Source organism: Arvicola amphibius, chromosome 6 (genome assembly GCF_903992535.2).
Source record: "Arvicola amphibius chromosome 6, mArvAmp1.2, whole genome shotgun sequence".
NCBI classification, from domain to species: domain Eukaryota; kingdom Metazoa; phylum Chordata; class Mammalia; order Rodentia; family Cricetidae; genus Arvicola; species Arvicola amphibius.
The window spans coordinates 36538275-36561043 of record NC_052052.2 but is presented as its reverse complement, the minus strand read 5'-3'; the positions used below and the strand labels follow the sequence as shown (position 1 = coordinate 36561043).

The 22769-nt window shown below is 47.9% G+C and overlaps 1 protein-coding gene across 1 annotated transcript; it reads right to left on the bottom strand.

The window, feature by feature from the left end:
* Nucleotides 1-311: 311 nt before the first annotated feature.
* On the bottom strand, nucleotides 312-18000 carry Slc5a9 (solute carrier family 5 member 9). Its single transcript, XM_038334089.1, has 14 exons — nucleotides 17839-18000; nucleotides 15375-15446; nucleotides 13386-13490; nucleotides 12909-13073; nucleotides 11672-11777; nucleotides 10791-10871; nucleotides 10336-10541; nucleotides 9985-10120; nucleotides 9464-9571; nucleotides 7724-7874; nucleotides 5982-6150; nucleotides 4815-5030; nucleotides 2752-2935; nucleotides 312-520 (listed from the first exon to the last, which is right to left on the bottom strand). The coding sequence occupies exons 1-14, from the start codon at nucleotides 17998-18000 to the stop codon at nucleotides 312-314; spliced, it is 2070 nt and encodes a 689-aa protein (XP_038190017.1).
* Between the last annotated feature and the right edge of the window lie 4769 nt (nucleotides 18001-22769).

Sequence of the window (22769 nt, the reverse complement as noted above, 5' to 3'; positions counted from 1 at the left end):
GAGAGCTAGAGCTGGAAACCCAGCGTGAGTCCTGCTGTGTGGCCCTGGGCAGTCCTAGTGACCTCTCTAGTCCTCCATGTCTCCATGTGTCAAGGGTTCTGGATAGATGCTCTTCAAAAGCTTTCACTCGCTGCTTCTGTGGTCTCCAGTCAGCCCAGCGAGATGGGAAGAGAGCCTGCTGCTGGTCTCTGGGCTTCACCATGGTCTCCAGTCAGCACAGCGAGATGGAAGGAGAGCCTGCCTCTGGTCTCTGGGCTTCACCAGGGTTCAGATGTTTTTTAATCACTTCAAATAATTCCTGGTCTATGGAGTCACGCAAAATAGCCCCAGAGAAAGATGTTGATGGCCAGCAGGATGATGGCATTGAAGTTGCAGACACGTCTCCAGAGCGGCTCCTCCTCGATGCTGGTCAGCTTCTGCTCCAACGCAGCCTTCTCCGCTGAGCTCAGGGCTTGCTGTGGCGCCCCAGAGAGTCCACAGAACCAGTTCCACAGCCATTTCCCCAAGGACCTATGTAGGGCTGGGTGACAGGCCAAATGAGAGAAGGTCAGGACAGGGAAGGAAGAAAGGATGGAGAAAGGGGAGGTTGGACAAGGGATGAAAGCGTGGGGGATGGTAATACATGGAAGGAGTGGGGAACACATGGGGAGGACATTTTGTAAGGATCTAAATTGGGTCTCTTGGGTGAGAACTTTGTGATAGCAACCAAATAGTCACTGCTCAGAAGCATCTTGTTACAAGAGACAGTATGTTTGAACTACCGTCATGTGTTCTCATTCAGAGCACCAATGTAGAGTGGGGACAGATAAAGAACCCATTTTACCCAGATATGGGGAGCCTCTAAACCAGACAGATTCATTTCCCCAGCTATGGGCCCTGACATTGGACTAGAGGTCAGGAACCTGGCAGCAGGGCCAGCTCTGCCCTCAGCCTTGCATCAGGCCATGTAAAAATCATCCATCTCTCCTTAGTAGCAGGCAATTTCTCCCCCATCTGACTTAGGGACAGGCCTGCATTATTCTAAGAGTTGTTTATGCACCTGATGAGAATGGGGGTTGATAACACTACAAGGGCTACCAGGGCCGGTACTGGGAGAGGCTGTCTGAGTGAGTTCCAAATGCCCGGCTGTCTGAGGGATGTAGGCCGGGCCTGTCAAGTGAGGTCTGGAGCTTGGGATCACACAGCTCACAAAGGCTAAACTTGAAGGGGCCGCTTCTCCCCTGTCTTGAGGTTTCTTTGTTTCAGCGAGAAGGATCCACTGCACGCGCAGCTGCCTTCCCTGGTCTCTCACTCCTCCACAGTGGTGTTTTGTCGTGGGGTTGGGCTTGAGAGATGGGGACTTTATTTCTACTGGAGTTTATGGCTGACTCAGAGGACTATTTTCCTCCCTTAGGTGTAGCTGTTTAGAGGGAGCAGGCATTCCTTTGTATCAACAGGAACCGCTTTGCCCTGGACATAGGGACCAGCAAGGGGGTCTGTCTGTCTTTGAAACAGGGGTCCACTGACTACCACCGTCTGGGCAAGGAGTATTGAGCCTTCAACCTGATGGCTCTGGAGCTCAAGGTATCATTAGCTACTGGCAGGTGGCCATTTATCTAGCATGAGGACCCTGAAGGAAGGAGAAAGGCCTCAGAAAGTGGGAGTTCCTTCAAGCCTGAGACTCAGTGCATGCAGAAGAACTAGCGGCAGAGCATTGACAACCGTGCAGGTCCAGCAAGGGATGCTTTGCTAACAGGGTCTCTGTTTAACCCTCTGCAGTTACAGAAGCAGGCTCTGCGGAAGCAGGCACAGCACTCGGGCTTTCTGAAGTCTGACGGAAGTTTGCCCAAATCTATGCAGAGCTGCTTCAGAGAATCTCTCTAACTAAGGCTGGAAATAAACACAGAGCTTAAACTTTATTAAATTTCTACTTCATAAGAATAAGATAATTGATTTTTGACTTTAACTCGCAACTGATGTGACTTTTGGAATTTGAAATTTTTCTTTGGGAATATTATAACAGAAAAATCTATAATGCTGCCATTCTATTATTGGGTGTCTTAATATTGTTATTTAATCTCACTACAGGAAGGTTATGACCTCATTATATTTTCCACTGGCACATTATGACTTCCATTTAATTATTGTACTATCCCAATACAGTTAACGACTTCTGGAAAGCCATAAGCTGCTCCAAGAGCCTGGCAGAGAGGAGACCATTTTTCTCAGGTCATCCTATGATAACAACATAGGGTGTGGGCATGCTCTACACTCTTCCCACGAGGGACAGTCAGGCCTCTGTGTGACTACAGACAGTATTATTGAGACAAGAGGGGAATAAATACATAAATGGAGACAGGGACAAGGCTGGCTGCTTCTTTGTGATGCCTGAGGCTCTCTTCCATGTGGAGGGAACTCAAGAGGCATAATGCTGTTTGGTTTTCAGCGTTTGATCTTTCAGGCCACATCATTAGCTAGATCTTTTGGAGAAAGGGTAGGCACCCCTGTCTAATTCTGGGTTTCGTATTAGGACAAGAACCCTCCATGGATAGACTCTAAATCTAACCACCACATGAGTTATCAAGAAAACCTTTCTCCTCTGCCTTAACAGGTTTCGTAGTCGTTTAGGGAAGTGAAAGGATGGTTTAGATGGTGTTCTTTCAAAGTCCTACATCCTCAGTGACCCCAAAATTCATCCTGGGGGATTCCTCAGAGTTATGTTTGTCCCCATTGTTCCTTTGTGACCTGTGCCCCAACATGTACCCCACCTACCTCCTGATTGATCAGATGCCTGGGTGCTGTTTGTTTCTTCCCTGTCTCCTGCTGGGCCCTCCGCATCTGGCTTCTCTGCCAGTCCTGGAGTGTTTTCCCACTCCGTCTCATTCCCACCCACAGAAGCTTCCTTCTCCAGCTCAGGTATGGGACAGTTCCTTGTCCACCAAGTCAGGCGAGCAAGCTAGTGAAAGAGGAGATGACATTTGAAGTCAGAAGGCTGTCCTGCTGTGGAGAAGGAAGTCTCATTCACGGGAGGCCATCAGAACAATACAAAACAGGGTGAGGAGCAAGGTGAGGTTGCGAGGAGGGCGCCTTGGTTTCCTCTTTCTTCAAGTATGGAGTCTTTCCTGAGTAATCACTCTCTGTCAGCCCTAGGCTGGGTGCTGGAAATGAGATCTGAGTTGGGAATTCCCAGCAACTTGGACCTCAATCCAAAAGAAATGAAATAGACAGGAATCAGGTTCCTGAACACCAAGGAAAGACTTCAAAGGTACAGTGGAGGGGTTGATAGCTGGCAAAATCAAAACCCGAAAGGCAGCGAGGGCCACTGCAGACTTTAGACAAAGAGAAGGAACTGTAAACTAGGGTTTTCAAAGCTCCCTTGGAGTGAATTGGAGGGGTCCAGCCCAGAAACCGTTGAAAAGTGGAACAAGAAATAATTGAAAGAAATATTAAGTGCCTGAGAAAACAGGAGGGCGAGGCCCATGCATTTATCTGTGTATTTATTCCTTTCGCAGTACTTGGGGCCAGACCTTGGCCTTACACATATTCACAATCAGCCACCTATCTATCTTTCCATCCCAGGAAGCAGCACCTCGTGAGACATTAGGAGAGTAAAATGTATAGGACATGGTGACTTATAAAACGATCAAGTGAAGGAGAGGAGAGACCGCCATGACTCCTGGTTCCTGGTTCAGCTGATGACATGGGTAATGGACCCCCTCCAAGGCAGAGAAGATACAAGGCAAGAGTGGGTTTGGGTTTTTGTGAAAGAGGAGGAGAGAAAAAATGCACAGAGACCCCAGAAGCAGAAGGCCATGTCTGGACACAAGAGGAGCTAGCCTCACTTGCTCATCTGTGCGAGGCCCTCTTGTCTGCGGGAGTCATAAGGCCATTTTACTAGCTCACAGGCACTACACAGGCGAGAGTACACACAGTGGCTGCCATTCAGTGTTTAGGGTCTGTCAGGCTCTGTCAGGGGTCACACTGTGTCCTATTAGAATTTCTATGTTGAAGTCTTCGCTCCCATATTTCAGATTATAGCTACATCTAGAGAGAGGGTTATTAGAAAATAATTAAGGCAAGATAAGATGACATGGGCATGCACTACGGAGATCAGGTCCCAGACAGACACAGAGGACAGACTCAGGGAGAAGATGGCTATCACTAAGCTTTTGAGGAACCCTCAGATAAAAACAACCTGCTGGTCCTTGACCCCAGGCTTCCAGGCTCCAGAAAGGTTATGCGACATAGTCTTAATGTTACACCATCGAGTCAGTACTAAGTAATTATGGTGGCTTTAGTAAGCAAAACAGGCTGAGGAGAAAGCCTTCAACAAACTGGGTATCAGTATTCAGAGGCTGGGGGGGAGGCAGTTGGCTCTCTGGTTCCTTTCTTCTATCCTTTTTCTTACTAAAAAATGCCTATTTCTTCTAAGCCATCTCAGAGTAACATTGCCAATGTACCCATTCCTAGGGCCCTGAGATTACCCTCTCTCCTTACGCTAAGTCCTTCTGTGCTTTCTCTCTAGTAGTTACCAGTTTGTGTTGGCATCTGCTTTCCAGGTACAGTTGTTGGTAGGGACCGTTTATCTTTGTAAACCCAGTTCCATGCCTGACACCTAGTAGGTAGACAATGCATAACTTTGAACTGAATAGGTTACTCCTCACCTGGAAATTCATATCCCAGTGAGCCTGTCCTCCAAAAAATACCTGCTTGGCAGTAGCTGAGACCATAATCCATATGATAAAACCCAGTGGGGATGCAGGGACCGGGGAGGTTTTGGGCATTCGGGAGAGAGGAATTGTTCCCAGAAGCCTCAGCCTGAACACACCACTTGCCTTTTCATCAGGGATGGGTTCTGTGTAGAAGCTGATTATGACAATGATGACGGCAGTAAGTCCACAGAGGAGGAGGGCAAAGTACAGGTAGTGGAAGTCCTTCAGAACAGCCGGCCTCCTGTCCGCCTCCCCACAGGCTGGGGCAGGGTATGAGAACTCCAGAGCCATGCGCACGATTCCCACTGCTAGGCCAAACATGAGGCCCCAGAAGGCACCCTAAGGAGAGAGCGGAGACACAGCAGGAAGAGACTGGGGTGAGATAGGTCCAACCTAGGAAACTGAGGAACATTCTTTCCTAACATCGCCCCCTACTGGCTTATTTCAGGGGAAATTTCAGCCACCAAGTTCCCCGTTGACACTCCCTGTCTTGACTTAAAGGCAGTTAGAGTGCTGTGCTGAGAGGGACATGAGTTTCTGAGCTGGGCTAGAATTGAGATCATGGCTCCACGAAAATGGCTTGAACCCATCCATGTGAGCACGCTGGCTCGGAGCTTCCTTATGTGCAGTGAACAGGGAGGTTGGTTAGTACTGAGTCACAAATGCTCAGTATTCAAGCTTCCCACCCTGGCACATCTCCCTCCCTCCTACACCCATCAGGATTCAGGGTAGTTACAGGACGACTGTGTAGACATCTCCCCCATGAGCTCACAGTGCATCAACGTTGGTGTCCTTGCTTCGCTCATGCACAGAAGGATACAGGCCTAAGGTGGAGCAGAGACCAAAGAGCCTCAGGCTGCCCTGCACTTTCACACGTCTCTGTCTCTCATATCCAGCATTCTCTTCCTCTACCACCGATTCTTCAGGAATCATCTCATATGCCACCTCTTCCAGGAAGTCTGCCCCTCTCCTGGAAGTCTCTCTCCTGCCTCTTTACTTTCCCAGAGGCCATGGTCCCTTGTCATTATTGTTTATTTTATCACATTTCTTCCCTGACTGCTCAAGATGGCCGACTTATGTGAACCTTGTAAACTGTTACATCCATGGAGATGTCTTATTTGGGTTGGTTAAGTGTTTCCTGTGCAAATGAGAGAATCTTGACCTGATGGCAAGAGTTAAAAACTTAGAGAAAGCAGTCACTTTGCTCAAGGTCTTAGAAACCTACTGAGTGAGAGACCCTTATCCCAGACCCTGTGATGTGTGGGGGAGGGGGAGGGTTGTTGCACTCACAGGCTCAGTGACCCTCTTGCTGAAGATGGCCAGCAGGAAGAGGGCCGTGATGGGTGGGGCTAGGTAGCTGGTGATAGACTGGATGTAGTCAAAGAGCTGCCCACTGTTGGAGCTCTGGATGATGGGGATCCAGAGGATGCTGATGACCACCAGGAAGACTATGAACAATCTGTGGGAAGAGCACAGGGTGCTGTGAGTACCACGCACAAGAGCATGGGCAGGATGAGGTGTGCATGGGATCAGAAAGGGAGGGAAAGTGAGTGGTACCTGGGCCAGAGAAGGTCTGTGGGTTAGAATCTCAAGTACTAAATGGTAGAAATTACACAGTTAAAATCCCAGGAAATGGGACTTCAGAATTCAAGAAACCTTAGTATTCATCCATTGGATGGGTTCAAAGTTTTTCTGTACACTAACCCATGCTCCCCCGCCCCCCAGGTATGCACTGGAAAGTCCCTGCTGAGGATGCCTTTGTTCCTTTTTGCACTTAGCCATCTAGAGAGATTTACTTCTCCAGGATGGTTCTAGTCTTACATTGGCCCTGGGTCTCTGCTTGTTCTCTTTACCCCTTCTCAACTGATTCCCACTCAGGCCTAGCACTTTTGGTGCCTGATTTTATAAATACAAACAAAACAAAAATGACAACAACAACAACAAGCAAGCAAGCAAACACTACCAACAACAAAAAACCACACTGCACTTTTCTTGGATGGGCTGAATGCAATAATGCATATGACCAGGAGATGGAGCCCAAATCACACTGATGGAGAACTGTAACCCTGTTGGTGAGCGGAAAGGAGGAATACTCCTAAATCCTTTCCTCTCCTCTTGTTTTGCTCCCACCTGCCCTTTCTCGGATCCTGTTAGACAGACAGGTCCCACCTGTCCTCTTTGATGCTCATTCCCTCTCCTTTCCTACTCTTAAATACTGGGTCACTGTCTGGGTGTGTGCAGATGAGCAGGCCATAGGGCAGAAACAAAACACCCAGGGATAGACAGTGAGTGCAAAAAAATGAGATGTCTAATCCCACATCTTCAACCACAAAAGAGGCTGGAATGTGCTATTCAGCTTCAAATCCAGAGCCTGGGAGACTTGAGTTGTGAAGCGGAGATTTCAACCCTTTCCCCTCATGTGAACTCTTAGTCTGTGGAGACTAAGAACATTTACCACTAAGTTGTGCTTTTTAAAGTATAAACTACTACATTCAAGGTGAAGTTCAACCTTCGTTTCTTGGTGTTCAAAGCTTGTGAGTCATTTGGAGACAACAGCTCTATGGACACCTCCCTCAAGATTACACTTTACTGTCTCTTGAAGTTCCCTCTCTGTTGTAAACTGGGAACACGTGCATCTGTGTGTCCCCAGTTCAACAGTGTGGCAAATGATGTATGTCCTAGGTATATCTGGCAGGTTAGTAGTATCCATATTGTCCTGAAACAATAGCCAGAGATCCTCAAAGGACTCCAGGGGGTGAGGTGCTCCCCCACTTCCACGTGATTAGTTAGGGCATTATTATCTCATACTGAACTTTTTAGTTAATTAGGCAAGGATAGATTTCTTCCCATCCCCTGTTATTCTGAAGGGGAGAGAGGTGACAGAGTTCTGGGGAGGGACTTAATGCAGAGTCACACGGAAACCACTGTCTGACTGCAGGTAGACCTAACTGGTCTTCTCAGGAAGCAGGGATGGGAGAGGGGGAGAGAGAGTTCTCCAGTGAGAGGACGCTCTGGAAGCACAGTCAGCACACCTGCCTACCACCATCAGCTCCTGCTCAGTTGCCTGCCTGCGGAAGCGCTGCCACACGTCTATGGCAAACAGGGTGCTGCTGCTGTTGAAGATGGAGGTGAGTGAGCTCATCAGGGCAGCCATGATCACAGCGATCATCAGGCCTCGCAGACCTGGGGAGAGACAAGGTCGAGTGGAAAACTGTCCATTTCAGGGCTCTGCCAGGATGTTGGAGGTTGCAGCAGAACCACACCAAGACAAGAATTTTGGGGTGGAGATGGGATGAGGTGGGTGCTAGTGGCGGTCCCATCTAAGACAGATACAGTATCCAGAAACCCACAGTGCTTGAGTCCAGGTTCTGGCCAGCCTCTGTCTTGGCTTTTTGGCCTTGGGTGGCCCATCAGGACTCTCCAAGCCTTGGTTGCCCTCTGTATACTACAAGATGTGCATGAATCAAGACGGTAAGAGGCTTCCTGCAGTCTTGATGTACGTTTTTGGTTCCATGGCCATGGATGGTGGTGGATCCCTGGGACTGGGGTTAAAAGGGTGCTGGTAACATATTTTAATTTTTATGATACATTGTCTATTCTTTTAATAACAGCATTTCATACCTCATTGTGGTCATTACTGAAGTCTCAGCCTCTGAGACAAAAACCTGGGCTGTTTCCTGGCTTTGTGGGTAACTAGCTAAATGATTTTGGGACAAGGAGTTTTCTCTACTTGGACCCATTTTTTTTTTCACCTGAACACTGGACATATTAGAGTGTGCACTGATATTTGAAGTTTCTACCACTGATGGCCAAGCTTCTGGAAATGACCTTTCAGGACTGGGGAGATGACTCCCAGAAGTTCTGAATCATTTGTTTCCCTCTGGCTAATAATACCTTTCTGATCTCTCCACCTGATGTCATCATTATCCTAGACCCTTCTCTTAACTCTCCCTGTCCTGTTTCTCAACCGCTTGGCTCTAGCTGGACCTCCACTCTCTCTACTATTTCTCTGACTGGCTGTAACCACTAAAGAGAAGCAATAACCACTCATCTCTTGCCTTCCAGTTCCTCAACTCATTTATGTTTCCTTGACTTTCCCCTCCCATTCTCTCTCCATACTGAATTCTTCAAGCACAGTGGTCTGTTGAAAGCACAAACGTCATCATTCACGCTTGAACCAAAGCTCCCTCCTGTCTGCAGTGACTTCCTTTGCTCTCAGAGAAAAGGCTGTCCTGTGTCGTGTTTGGTCATGACATTCCCTTAGAAAGCTGTCTTCACTCATCCTTTCTGCTGATGGTGCATTGCACGCTCTTTCCACCCTGGTCATTTGCACACCCACTATCTTCCTAGAATAGTGTTCCCCATGCTCTTGGTCTTTGACAAGGCATTTCTTGTGACTCAGCAGTACTTCTTTTCTTTGGAGAATTTTTTTCTAACAGGCTCCAAGATTGGTCAATGCTTCCTTGGAGCTCTCCGGTCACCATATCCTATTCTCCCTAGGAGCCCAGGTATAGTTCCTGGAGACCAAAGAGAACTGGGATCAGAGAACTGTCTTTTAGAAATGTGTCTCTAATACCTGGAACACATAGCAGGTGCCTTAGGAAAGCTTGAGGAAGTTTGTGTGTGTGTGTGTGTGTGTGTGTGTTCTGGCATGAGGCCAGAGGTGGGTCTTTCTCTTCTCTCTTTTCATCTGTTTGTAGTGCAGTCCATCCTGGGTCGTTATCTTTGAAGGAAGTACTGGGTGGTGGAAAGGGGCGTGAGCTAAGACTCACCCACAGGCATGAGCGCCATGACCAGCTTTGGGTAAGCAATGTTGGAGCATCCCACTCTGGCGCCACACACTCTTTGACAGATGTCAGGGTCTACGCAGGCAACTTCATCTGCAGAAGAAGAGAGCTGTATGATGCTGTGCCTCCTTAGGTTGGCCCCCTATTTGCTTTATGATGCTATGGGAATATGTTCTGGATACTCCAACTTAGCTATAGGGTGGAATAACAAGGGTTCTGACCACCTACAGATATGTTGTGCATTAACTACACTTCAGAGATTGAGTTCTTTGATAAAAAACAAATACCCTTGGGAAGATCCAATAATGCCTTGTTTCTTCTCCATATAAAGGGGGAAAATTTAAAATGGCCTCCAAATGCAGATTTCTTCTACTCCAGTACAAAGTCTAAAATGCTTCCTGTGTTCCCTTATTTGAGAAATCCTCTGGTTCACCTGTCCCAGGAAAGCCTTCTCTGAAAATGCCCTGTAAACCCCACAATTCCCAGAGAGCTGTACTAGCTCTTACCTGGGTACAGAGCCCGGCTGATCATGCCAGGCATGACAATGAAGAACATTGGGAAGATCTTTAGGTAGCCGCCCAGCACTGAGCCCCCCTTGGCATGGGAAAGACTCTTGGCAGAGAGAGACCTCTGTACAATCACCTGAAACAATGTGAGATATGCATAAATAGCAGTGGAGCTATATCACTGGTCAGAGAAGGACTTAGTTCAGTGCAGGAGAGCCCAACACTGGTCACCATTTGCCTCCACTCAGTCCCGGGATGATGTCCAGCCCCTATGTACCCAACTGTCTGCTTGTTTGCTTGTTTTCAGGAAGCCCTTGCTGGGCCAGGCCAGGCTAGGCTAGGGAACATTACCTGATCTGTGCACCAACACCAGGTGGCCAGGACTGTGAGTCCAAAAATGAGACCTGGCCAAGGAATGTCCCCATTCACAGGGTCACGGAGCATGTGAAAGGCATCAGATCGTGGGAGGTGACAGGTGGTGTTGGGAACTGTGGCATTGGGAATGGCCTGCTTATATAGTTGCTGCAGGCCTGGGTACCAGCCCACCTCCTTAAAGCCTGTGGGAAGAGACATGGTGTGAGAAATGGACCTGGAGTCCTCACCGATAGCCTCAGGTGAGTCTCTGGGTTTGAACTAACTTGAGAACTGGGAATGGGTGAGGAGGTTGGGTTCTGGGTTCAAGGTTCTTGGTTTGGAATAGAGAGAATGGTGGCTTTAGGGAGGTCTGGCCTAGAAAAGGGGTTTGGCCTTATGCTATAGAAAGTTCTAGGGGTCAAGGATAGGGTGCATTTAGACTTCTTTCTTACCCAGGAACATGAGGACTAGAGCGCCCCCTACCATGATCACAGTCTGTAGAGCATCTGTGTAGATCACAGCAGTGAGTCCTCCTGTGTATCCAAGGAGAGGATACATCAGTCAACATCAATGGGAAGTTTCTCTCTGGGTACCTGCCCTGTGTTTGGCTACATTGGGGAGACCAGAGAAGACACAGAGCCCTCTTAGCATGGAACTCTGGTGACAGACCCTTCTCCATCTCTTCACTCTCTAATCCACCCAGGGACTATGCTGGCTTGTTACTGACCAGTGTGTTCTGATGTAATTCTTTCTATCCAGGGCAAGGTCTGGTCACCACACCATCAACAGCCTGCTGTTCTTGCCATTAATATCCCCAAGCTCTCTACTTTCCCTCCCAAAGTCCACCTAGATGTCTCACAATATTCAAAGACAACTTAACCATAAGTAGTTCTGTCCTGGGCTGTTGTCCCAGGGTACCCAGTTCTATGAATTGAAGGAAACAGAGTGGAATGGGTTCTTGGTTTTGTCATGGTGACTATGGCCCAGACAGCAGTTCATTGATTTCCCACCTTGTCCCACACAGCCAGACCTCAGCAGGACTACATGTCTCTCTCATTACATGCCTTTGCCAAGTATATTTTCCATCTCTGCTTCTCCACCTCCTTTTTTCTCCTGCTGTCTTTCCGTCTCCCTCTGTGTGCTCTCTCATAGTATAGCTCTGTCTTCACTAGTTTGTCTCCGTCTCTCCATATCTTACTGTCTCCCTCTGGGTCATCAGTCTTCTGCCCGTCTCTTTCTCTCTTTTATCTTTCTTTCAATATCTTTGCTAGTGAACACCTCCCTCCTCATCTCACGGTCTCCACATATCAACATGGCCTTTCCCCCTTCCTACCTGCGATGGTGTAGACAGCTGTCACCAGTAACAAGATCACCGTGGAGAGATAGAGGTTCCAGCCTAAAGACATCTGGATGAAGATGGCTCCAGAGAAGATATCAGTCTGTAGAAAGCAAGGACCCACAATTCCATGCTACCCAATACTTTCAGGATGGTTGTTGTGAGTATGTCACCCACCTTATCTGGTGTCCTCAGCCTTCATCAAACAATGCAGACAAGGCTGGAGAGCCATGCTGGTGGGTTTGGTCTTAGAATTAAAGTGTCACATTAGGGAATGTGGGCTTGACCTTGCAGACATGGAGGCATGGTAGAATTTAGAGCGATACTGAATAATGTTTTGAATAAAAAGATAAATAATCAGCTAGCCTTGAAAGATTTTTCTGTATATTAGGAACGCCAGGATACAAAATGAAATTGGGAGATAGAGAAAGTAAGGCTGGAAGCTGAAGGTAGAGAAGAGGACATTTGGGAAGAGAGAATAGGAACTGTGCAGGTTATTGACTGCTCCACAAATTAGCACAGGCCCACAGGGATGCCTGGGGAGGCAGCCATGGGTTCTGGATGATCCCTATGCTTGGGTTATTATGGGACTTGGGGTAAGGACAGCCTCAGCTGACAATGTCTGTCCTCAAATTAATTTCATTACTATATCCGGCACCTGGTTGATTCTGTTCCTTTCAATCTATTCCTCAGTCCATTCCATGACTGTTTATAAACTGATGACAGAGTCTGAAATATGGTTGTGGGAGGACCTAATCCTCTCAGGGCATGGGAGTCAAGATCCAGTTCTGATTCCACACCTAGTCGTTTGTGTAGACTTGGGTAAGTCACTTGACATGTCTAGGTTTGTCTTCTAAGTTTAGTTCAATAAAGCAACAGTAAAGATTTTTCATACTCTAACATTCTAGGTTATTAATAAAGAATTGTCCAATGAAGTATCCGTTAATGGAAATGTGATAGAGTGGACTCTAGTTTGATAGTTCATTGTGTGAAAGATCAATATTCACTTAAAACATTTCCTATTCAAATGTGATTTCCACACTTCTGGATGGCGGAGTTCTCTGAAATCAGGTTGATCCATCTTTCCTTTCTTTTATCCTTCATTGCATCCACAACCCTTCCATTGTATCCCCTCCCCCACCCTCTCTCTTCCCTTCCTTCTTCCCATCCCTTTCCACCATCAGTGAGCTCAGCATGATGTTCATGGTAAGAAGACACCTGCAGTCATACCCACCGAAATCTTGGTGAAGATGTAGAGGATGAGAGACAGGACTGACATGTACACCTGGATTCTCTGCCCTCCAAACCGTTTCTTCAGGTACTGTGGCATGGTGACCACACCTGCTGCAATGTACACAGGGACAAAGATCCAGCCCAGGGCCACGAGCAGCCATGTTGCCTGGGAGAACATAGGATAGCTATTTTAGTTGTAGAAAGTTTGGCAGCTTCCCGCCCATAGGTAGCATGTTGGATGGGAGAGCCCTGATGGGGAAAACGAACGACCTGGGTCCTCTAACCAGCTTTTCTGGATAACCCCAGATGAGTTCTCTTTCCTTTTTAAGGCCTTGATTTCATCATCTATATAATGGGTACTCTGTTTACCACACAACCTCCCAAGTACCTCTAAGATATCTTTCTTCTCTAAGGTCAGGCACAGGAGATGGTTCTGACCCTCAACAACACCCTGGAGCCGTCAGGTCAGCTTCCTTACATTCCACTCGAAGCCACCCACAGCAAGGCCTCCAGCAGCCCCTGTCCCGGCCAGTCCGATGAATAAGCCACTGCCCACATTGCTGGACATCAGAGATGCTCCAATCTGCAAAGAACAAGTGAGGTTGAGGGTCAAGGGTCAGAGTTAGTTTGGAGCAATCTGGGCTTAGGATCACTTACTGTGAGGAGGCAGCTAGAGGCTGTGATATTTGAGGGACTGGCTAAAGAGAACCTTTCCAAGGGCTTTTCTCTCTCCTAACAACACCTGTCATTTCTCACTATCCCTGTGAACTCTTGGGTTCCAGAATCAAACATCCTTAGGTAGTTATGTTAAACAGACATAGGTTCCCCGTCCTTAGATCTTTATGCTCCAGTTAGCCAAATATTTCAGACTCCCAAAGGCTGTCAGGGTTTTCTCTTCTTCTTAGAGAGCAGAGTGTAAGCCGTGGTGGCCAAGGACAGTGAGCATCACCAAAATGGAAGGTCAAAAATGACTGGCATTATGAGTGTGAGAGTAACGGAGTGAGGGAGTGAGAAGGGTGTGCAGGAATCTCTAAGTGTAAGGCTATGTGAATGAATGCATGAAAGTGAGTGGGAGCATACACGTATGCACATGTGTGAGTATAGTGAATGTTGGCCTATATGAATGTATGTATATGACTGTGGGGGGTGTGACTGGGAGAAGGAGAGAGCATGTGAGCACATGAATGAGCATGTGAGAATTTGTGAGTGTGTGCGTTTGATATAACCTAGGTTTCTAGGTAGACCTCATCTCCCTTCATCCTACTTTGGGAAGAGAAGTTAATTTTCAGGGATCAGTAGAAATAGAGGGTTTGGTCCAATGGGAGAAATGCTTGGGATCAATTCCTAGAGATGGCTGGGCACTGGCCCCTGATTCTCAAGTCAATGTTGTTCAGTATTAAGTGTAGGTGTCGTTCGTTCAAGAAAATGATTCCTATGTCTTATCCACCTATGGCCTGAGACCCAGCAACTTCACCAACCTATGAGAAACATGGTGCCTCCTTCTACCCCAGGTTTGACTATATTATTCATAAGTCTGTGTGCCCTCTCAACTCTGAGCATCCCTATAGCAGGAAACTCCACATATATCTCAATAGATCCGGTGCCCTACATGAGACCCACACCTGGGGACAGAGCAAGGGGGATGGAACTCTCCCTGGGTGTGAAATACCAGGTTGGATATTAGGTTAAGCACTGCAAGTGTTCAGGATATTTGTTTCTGGGGCCTTTTAATTTTGTTTTTGTTTCCTGTGAGTGAGTGTGTAACTACAGAGAGAGCAGGGAGAAACTGTTCTGCCCTTTGATCGACAGCTAACGAATCCTTCCCTGAAGCCCGGAGGCCTCGATCAAGCAGTTGTCATACTAGCAGCGCCCATTGGGTGAATGGCTAGACTGTTGTCATGGCATCCCAGCTGCTTCAAATGGCTCAATGATCCACTGAGGAGACTACACTCCAGCTTCAGAGGAACGCTGTAATTGTGACGCCACAGAAGTTACAGACGGCTGCTTTGGGAGGCTGTGCTCCTGTCATGACACTTCAGAAAATTTAGCACCGAAGCTAAATTTATTTAGGCCCTGGGTGTTAGAGCTCCAAGCTCAGAGCAACAACCCCTCCCCCCCAGCATTCAGAACAATAACTCTCTGGTCCTAAAAGCCAGGGCCATGAGAATCCCAGCTTATAAAGCTCTAGAACTGAGTGCTATCAACACTATGCTCTTCCCTCTGCCCACCTCTGGTTTCTGTCTAGATAGAGCAAAAGAACCCCAGACAGCCATCCGTGACGTGCACAGGAGCCACCCAGGGGAGACGGCTCAGGCTGCCGGCTGGGGAGTTGCAAGAAAGGAATCCAGAGTTGGGCAAAAAAGTAGGAGGGTGTTGATGTAGTTCTGACAAGAGAAGCTTAGAGAAGGTTATAGATGGCCAAAGCTGGGAATATATGCTGGGAGAGGAGGGAGGAAGGTCAACTCACTGGCCACCAGGTCATGGATCTTCCAGCCAGGAAATAGCCACCAATGGTCCCTCGGCTTGCACGGACAGACGACTAGAAAGAATATGCAAAGATGTCAGTACTTCCCAAGCCTCTTACAGTCTCCACCTTCCTCTCCTTGATTAATTGCTCCTTGGTACAGGCACCTTGGTGACAGAGACGACGGGAACTGAGGCAGAGCAGAGTTTTCCGTATACTTATAGCATCACCATTTTATAAACTATGGGTCTGTGGGAGAGTCACGCCCGCTTTGCTAGTTTTGCTCTCCTTCTAGTTTTTAGGACTGAAAGACAAAGGAGGCAAAGGCTGTCCAAAATCTTCAGGAATAGCAGAATGTTTTGAAAACACTCTGGAAGATGATTAGTGTCCCCTATTTTCCATCTGTTGGTGACTTCTTCCAAGGGGTGGGTTGGAATCTGTCTCAGGGGCATAGTGACTGACTCTTCCCTGAGCTAGCCTCTTCTTTCTCCTCAGACAGACACCCCCACTGGACCGGGTACTGCTCTAGCCATTCTGAACACTGGCCAGAAGGAAGAACTCTATTTGGGACATTCATTGGTAAGGCCTGGAGTCAGAAAACACCATTGAACCCATTGAGGATTTCTGAAGGATCCAGTAGGTGACCAGTCCATGGCCTGTTTTGGGGTGTGCTCTGAAGGGTGAGGAGACACAAGGAGTGTAAGCTCTTTCTCTGGGGACATAAGCCCAGTCTTTATGGTCAAGATGCTAACGGGACTGCAGTGATAACGGAGCTTTCTCCATCCTTTTGCTATTGATGTGGAGAAGAGGGCATAATTGAGGCTCAGGATGCTGTGCTAGGGGTGTCTCGGCAGGGCACGATGGGAGTCTGTGGTGTGGGCTGATAGTGGGGAAGGGTGTGCTGAAATTTGTGTTTGAAAGATTCCAAAGCCTCGTGTGTTAAATACTTAGTCCCCAGTGCACTGTCAGACATGGGATTTCAGGAAGTGTTTGGATTATGAGGCTTCTGACCTAGTCAATATATTAGCCCCTTTGATAGATTCAAAACTGAATGGGATATTGTGAAGCAGTAGAAAGTATGGAAAATGAGCCCTGGTTAGAGCAAATGGGCCATGGAGGATCTGTCTTGCCACCAACGCTTTCCTCTCTCTGTCTTTTTCCCAGCATCTATGAGATGACCACTCCCCTCTGTTACAGGCTCCTGTTGCCTTCCCACTCATCCATTGTAATGGAGTCAGCTGACCATGGTCTGAGCTCTGAAGCCTGAGGCCTAAATACATCTTTATTTCTTGTTAATTAGCAAAGCGTCACAAGAGAAAGCTGACACGGGAGTGGAAGTTACTTCTGAGTGGGAAGCAACAAGTCTGACCAGATCTGAGAAAAGAGAAATCCTTGAAGTAGAGGAAGGAAAGCCAAAAGGTGTTCAGTCACTGGGGAGTGATGTACGCATGGACAGGGCCTGACGTGTGCTAAGCTTTGGCTAGAACATTCTTGTGTCACCTCCGGTCATCTTGGTGGCAACAGTAGCAGTGAAAATTCATTTCACAGGTGATCAATTGAGCCACAGGAGCAGAAAAGGATTTGTTCAACACACACAGGAATTAGGGTTCTCATGCTGGCCGCCTCGCAGGGACTGTTGAGCTCCTGTTTGCCCACTTCTTCCTCAAACCAAGCCTGGAAAGTTGAAAGCTAGCACCTCCCCTCACAGAAGAGAGGCCTGAGGTCATCCGTGTTCCTGACCAGCTGAGACTTGAGTGATAATCTACCTCGCAGCAGTCTGAAGGGATTGGCCTCTCAGCAGAATCCTGTCTTGATAAGAGCAGCTGTCTATGACCTGCAACCTGCATGCTGGGCACAGTGCCAGGTGCTTGTCCTGTCACTGAGTGATTGTGTCTTTCAATAATATTAGCAGCAAACACATGGGGAAACAGTGGTTTCTGTGTCCCCAGGGCCGCATGGCTCTAACCTCCAGAGTAAGATCTGGACTCAGGGTTTCCTGACCTCAGAGATTTGCACCTGCCCGCAGCTGTGTGGTGTCTTTGAACTATAGGAGCATTGGAATCAGGAAGGCTCTGTTGCCTGAGAGCATGTGAGTCTGAGCTCTTTGTTCAAGACATTAGTAGGAGAGAAAGGCTGGATGTTGAGCCTACTCTGAGTTCTGAGTCCTGAGGGAAAGGAGAGGAGAGCCAGACCCACAGTGACTAAATGGGTTGAAGTCAGAGCTCCTGGCTTGACCTGCCTCTGGCTCACTGGGTATTGCTCAGGCAGGCCACAGGTCTCTCTGGCCTCAGTCGTTCATCTACAGAAGGACAGGATGGGAATGGGTGATTCCTGAAGTACCATAGTATCAGCTTCCTACTGCTGTGTATTCCTCCTTTTATCTTTTCTCCCTACCCCTCTCCCAGCTCAGGATGAGAGGCTTCTCTGCCTCTCTGTCAGGCTTCAGCATTATGTAGTTCTCACTCACCCAGATTCCCACAGCAAGGACGAAGACAAAGTAGATAACCACCACCACAATGTCATAGGCATGCAGGCCGACTCCAGAGCCCAGGGCTGAGTGTGGTGCTGTCTCAGCACTGGCTGCATCCACTGAAGCTCCAGGCTCCATTGCTGCTAGCTCCTTGCTCATCTGTTACTGTCCTTTCCGGCAGACTGGACTTTGATGTCCTCCTGGCTTCGTTCCTTCCCTTTAATGATTAAACAAACTCAAGTCTCATTAGCATCTGAGAAAGTGAGGAGTCCTGCTGGCAGGTGAAGTCCTGCCCACTCTTCTCCTAACTGCAGTGCCTTTCCTTGTGTTACTTCTTCCTGCCTCCCTCCCTCTCTTTGCCTGATGCCATTGTATGCGTCTACATGCAACATGGATCTGCATGCTTGTATGTGGATGCACGCGTGCATGCACGCACGCGCGCACACACACACACACACACACACACACACACACACACACTTTAGAAATCAAGGTGCTTAAGCAGCTGCTCTGTAGAAGAACTGAGGAAAGTGAAGGGGGAGCTGCTGCTGGAGTTCAGTCATCAGCTTAATACAACTTTGCTTTGCCCAATAAGAGCGAGAAGAGGGAAGACAGGAAGAGTCTGCGATCATCCCTGTAAAGCCACTGCTGCCCCCTATGCCCACCAAGGTTCCTTGTTTTACAGTGGAGGAAACTGAGACCCGGGACAATAGCTAAAGTTTTCTTGCAAAGAACAGGATCATTTGTGTCCTGGCAGGCCAAATTTACATCTTCTGATGCTCAATCCACACTTCCCATCCTGTGCTAGGACAGATGAAATGAATGAGGTCAAGATCTAGCTGGAAAAAGGTAGAGTTCTTCTAAGACCTGGTTTCTGCCCCCCACCTTGTCTTTTACTACCCCTCTGATAACTTTTGGCAAGTTGTCTCTGAGTTTAAGCATTCTTCTTATCAACAGGCCCTGTGTCCTGCCTGCCTCACTGCATCAGGAGATTAGAATGTGCTGCCAAGATCCTTTGCAAACTCCCGGCTACTTGGCTGTCAGTGCTAACATAGATATATTAGTACCAGCCACCACCTAGCTAACAGACCCAGATGCCAGGCATATGGCATGCCTGTTAGTGTCACCCTGGAAGAGCTACACTTGTACCTTCCAGTCTGTAAGTGTTGTGTTTTTGTCAGGATTGTGTTTTTGTCTCAGATTGGGGTGGGTAAAGGGATCCTTTTGACCACGCATCTCCATCTCAGCCACAATCTCCTCTCTTTTCATTGTGGGATAAAGAAAGTAAAAAGCAGAGCCGTGGATTTCTTTCGGCTTGACTCTCTAGCTCAGAACAGCAGGTATAGGGAGGGCATCTGGAGCCACAGGAATTGGAAGTGGACCTACCAGGGTAGCCAATTGGAATTGGGTATAGCAGAGTGTAATATTTATTTGGGTTAGGGGCCAGAAGGACAGAGAGGCACATTTGTAGCAAAAATGTCTTTCACATGCATTTACATGTAATAAGTGTTTATCAAGCAAATGAGATAGGTAAGGAACTCAATTGTTAGCAACATCAGAGAAATGTTAAAGACAGTCCCTGGTGTGTGCTTTGTAGAGGGGCAGTAGGAAACGTGGCTTGCAGTTGCATGGATGTTGTTAGGGACGGGCAGAGGCTAGGTGTGAGCTTAGCTCACTGAGGACTACCTAGGGCTGCCTATGGCTCATTCCTTCAGAGAAGGATGAGGGTATAGCAGGAAGTAGAGAGCTGAGTCTAGAATGTTCTGCCTTACTACTCAGAAAGAGACCCTCAGGGCTCTGCTGCCTATGTAGTCTACACCATTTTCCCAGCTGCCTCCTCCTAAGTGCTAGAGGCTGCGCCCAAACCCTACAGTTGGTCTAATCCTAAACCAGCAGGTTTGGCCACACAATATCAAAGCTGCCGGAACAAGGCAGCCGACTCTGCACTGTTGCAGCCATGGAGTTGACGTGTCTTGGTGTCACACTGAGGAACCCTATGCCCAGAGACATCCCCAGGAAAGAGCCAGCCTTATGCCTATTCTAAGTTCTCCAGTTACGCCTTCTCAGGAGAGCCCTGCTCAAGTCAGAGCGTCTGTGCCAATAGCTCATCTGTGTAGTGATATTTTATATGTGTTTAAACAGACAAGGCTTGCCTAAACATCCAGAAGCCATCTCTAGAGAGGGCAGGATGCACAGGGAAGAGAAGTTTACCTGATGAATAAAGACTGAATTATTAAATAGTCTGAGGCACTTGGATTACAATTTCTGAATACTTCAGGCTATATCTTCAAGCTTAAAATGTTAGAATTTCCAAGTAATTGTAATGAGAAAATGGCCTGGACTTTAATTTAGGAATGTGGAAAGAATGTCCCACTGAGCAACCAGCTTAAGAAAATACTCTTAGGATCATTTTCCTGAGTCCAGCCTATTTTACCTCCAGTTCACAGAATGTGGAAGATCAGACCCATATGCCCAACATCTTAGCCTCTCTGGGACTCTAGGTTGGATCTTCATTGAAAACTGTGTAATTCTTCTTGGATCCTGGCTTGTAGATCCCCAGGCTTCTCGGCCTTATCATTCTTGGTCACCAGCTACCATTTCCATCCTCTAGGATAGCTCACGTCTCCTGTAGTCTTAGCCCTACCTATTCTGTTTGTCCTGTTCTTTTCCCTTTGGTCGTTTTGCAGCGTGCAGATGAACAGGTGGCCTTGCCAGCTGTCACAGGGCACTGTCCTGTGGGCAGCTTATGGGGGTTCTCCCTTCCCCACAGCTCTCAGAAGTGGGGTCATGACCCTTCCTTGCTGTTTCCTTGCTACTAGACTGAAATATGGCGGGTGGGGGGGTTGACTCTGGTATGCAACATGGTGGCTCTGCTCTCCAGGTCTTTGTGAGTGCTATATCCTCCATCGTCCTCTTTCCTCTGAAACCTTCTCGGCTCCCACCCTGGGAACATCCTGAGCTCCAGGGCACGCCTGACTAGCTCTCCAAATGCATCTGCCGATTGCAGCCTGACGCCTTAGACATGAGTCCTAAGAGTTTTTGTCTTGGTTTTTATTCATGTCTCTCACTGACGGGAGCAAAGCCATTGAAGGGAGGTAGTGACATTGCCTTTTGAGGCCAGTGAGGGTGACAGGCAAGAAGGAAGCAGCTGTGCTGCAGGTGCAGACAGAGGAATCTATGGGCCAAGGTGGAGAGGAGAGGCCCTGCATGGGTGTTTTCCTTAAGGTCTTCCCCACCACCTGTAAGTCCTTCCCCTCACTTTGTCCCTAGTGCTCTATGTGTGGAACAGACTCAGTTTCGATTCACCCCTAAGGACTGACCCTGCCTCCAGGAAAGGTCTTGTGGGAGGTTTTGACCAGGTGAGGAAATTACTAGTGGGGAGGCTTTGAGCACATGGCTTCAGATGCTTGAGTATATAGATTACTACTCAGCCTTCCCCTTTTCTATGTACCATGGAATCAAATCATTCTGTTTCAGGAAAGGGAAGGCCCTTTCATCCAGCTGTCTACAAATCTCCTATCTCCTTACCTTAGTAATTCTTACTAAGGTAAGAATTACTTACCTTATCCCCTATTTCCTTACCTAAGTAATACTAAGGTAGTGCTTACCTTAGTAGTTCTGGGCAGGCTCTGTGTACCTCCTGCTGGCCTGCATCCAGGCTGCTTGCAAGTCCTTCCTGTAAAACCACTCTTTACGGGCCTCTTCTGACAACTTCCTCATCCACAACAATGAAGGGTAGAATGTTTAAGACTACTGCCCACGGTACTGGGTCACTCCCAGTCACTCCCATCACAGGCAGTGACATATGAGCATCTCAGTGGGCTCTATTATTCCTACTTTAAGTTAGAAAAGGAATTTATTAGTTAACTTCTGGGGTTTGTTTGGGTTTTTAATTTGGGATCAAATGACTCTAAAAGTGATCAGCACCATTGTCCCTTCTTTTCTAGTCCCATGTCGAGAAACACACACATACACACACACACACACACACACACACACACACAGAGAGAGAGAGAGAGAGAGAGAGAGAGAGAGAGAGAGAGAGAGAGAGAGAGAGAGAGGAGAAGAGGAGAGAAAGGTATCCCTTCTTATTGTCCAATCCAGCTGGAACACCGAGCAGAGTGAAAAGGCCGTTCAGCTGGGTACAGCCCCCATCCCGAGTCTGGGTTTTAGTTATGTGCCAGGGAATATCACTGTAGTCTTCACCCTTCCTCCCCATTGGCTTTTGCGTTCTCAGACCTCAATGCCTAGGGATGCTGGTTTTGTATGCCTGTGTTCAGTTCAGTACAAATGCAGAGCCCATTCACCCACTAGCACACTGTGCCAGGGCCAGGTCTGGCTTATCCATGAACAACCCAGAGGCAGTACACTACCCCTAAGAGTGCAACACCAGCAGCACCTCGCCATAGAACAAGGCTCACTCACAGGGGTGGGAGGAGAGGCAAGTCTGGACCCTGGCAAGGAAACCATATGGTTTGTGAGGCCAAAGTGGGTACACACTTCTTTATAGGTCCCTCCCTGCAGCTACCGAAGGCCAAGGATTAGGAAGTCTGCTGTCCATATGGTACCTGAGGAAGATGCTTAATTCTAAGAGGAAAGGAGAAATACATAGACGTGTATGTCTGAGCAAGATGGCAACATAATACTGGGGATGGAGAAAAGTGAAGAAAGGGAAGGAGGGAGACTTACATTCTAATCACCAAAGACATACCTGCACAGCCTGGCCTGATCAAAACCTCCTGGGCTCAGTGTCTGTACCTCAGGCTCCTCAGTGACATAAGACGGGGAAGGAGCCTGGCTCCTCCCCCAGAGGGTGGCAGGCAAGGCCCTGAAATCTCACTCTAGTTCTTGGGCCTTGGGTTCTGAGGGACAGTGTCTGCTCTTGTGGCAAGGTGTGATCCTGGAGTACAGAAAACACACTTTGTCTG

Coding starts and splice junctions, on each gene's coding strand:
- Slc5a9 (XM_038334089.1), bottom strand. CDS start 18,000: ATGAGCAAGGAGCTAGCAGCAATGGAGCCTGGAGCTTCAGTGGATGCA. Junction 13,491..15,374: donor GATCCATGACCTGGTGGCCA/GTGAGTTGACCT, acceptor TGTTCTTTGCAG/ATTGGAGCATCTCTGATGTC. Junction 2,936..4,814: donor AACCCATCCCTGATGAAAAG/GCAAGTGGTGTG, acceptor CTCTTTCACTAG/CTTGCTCGCCTGACTTGGTG.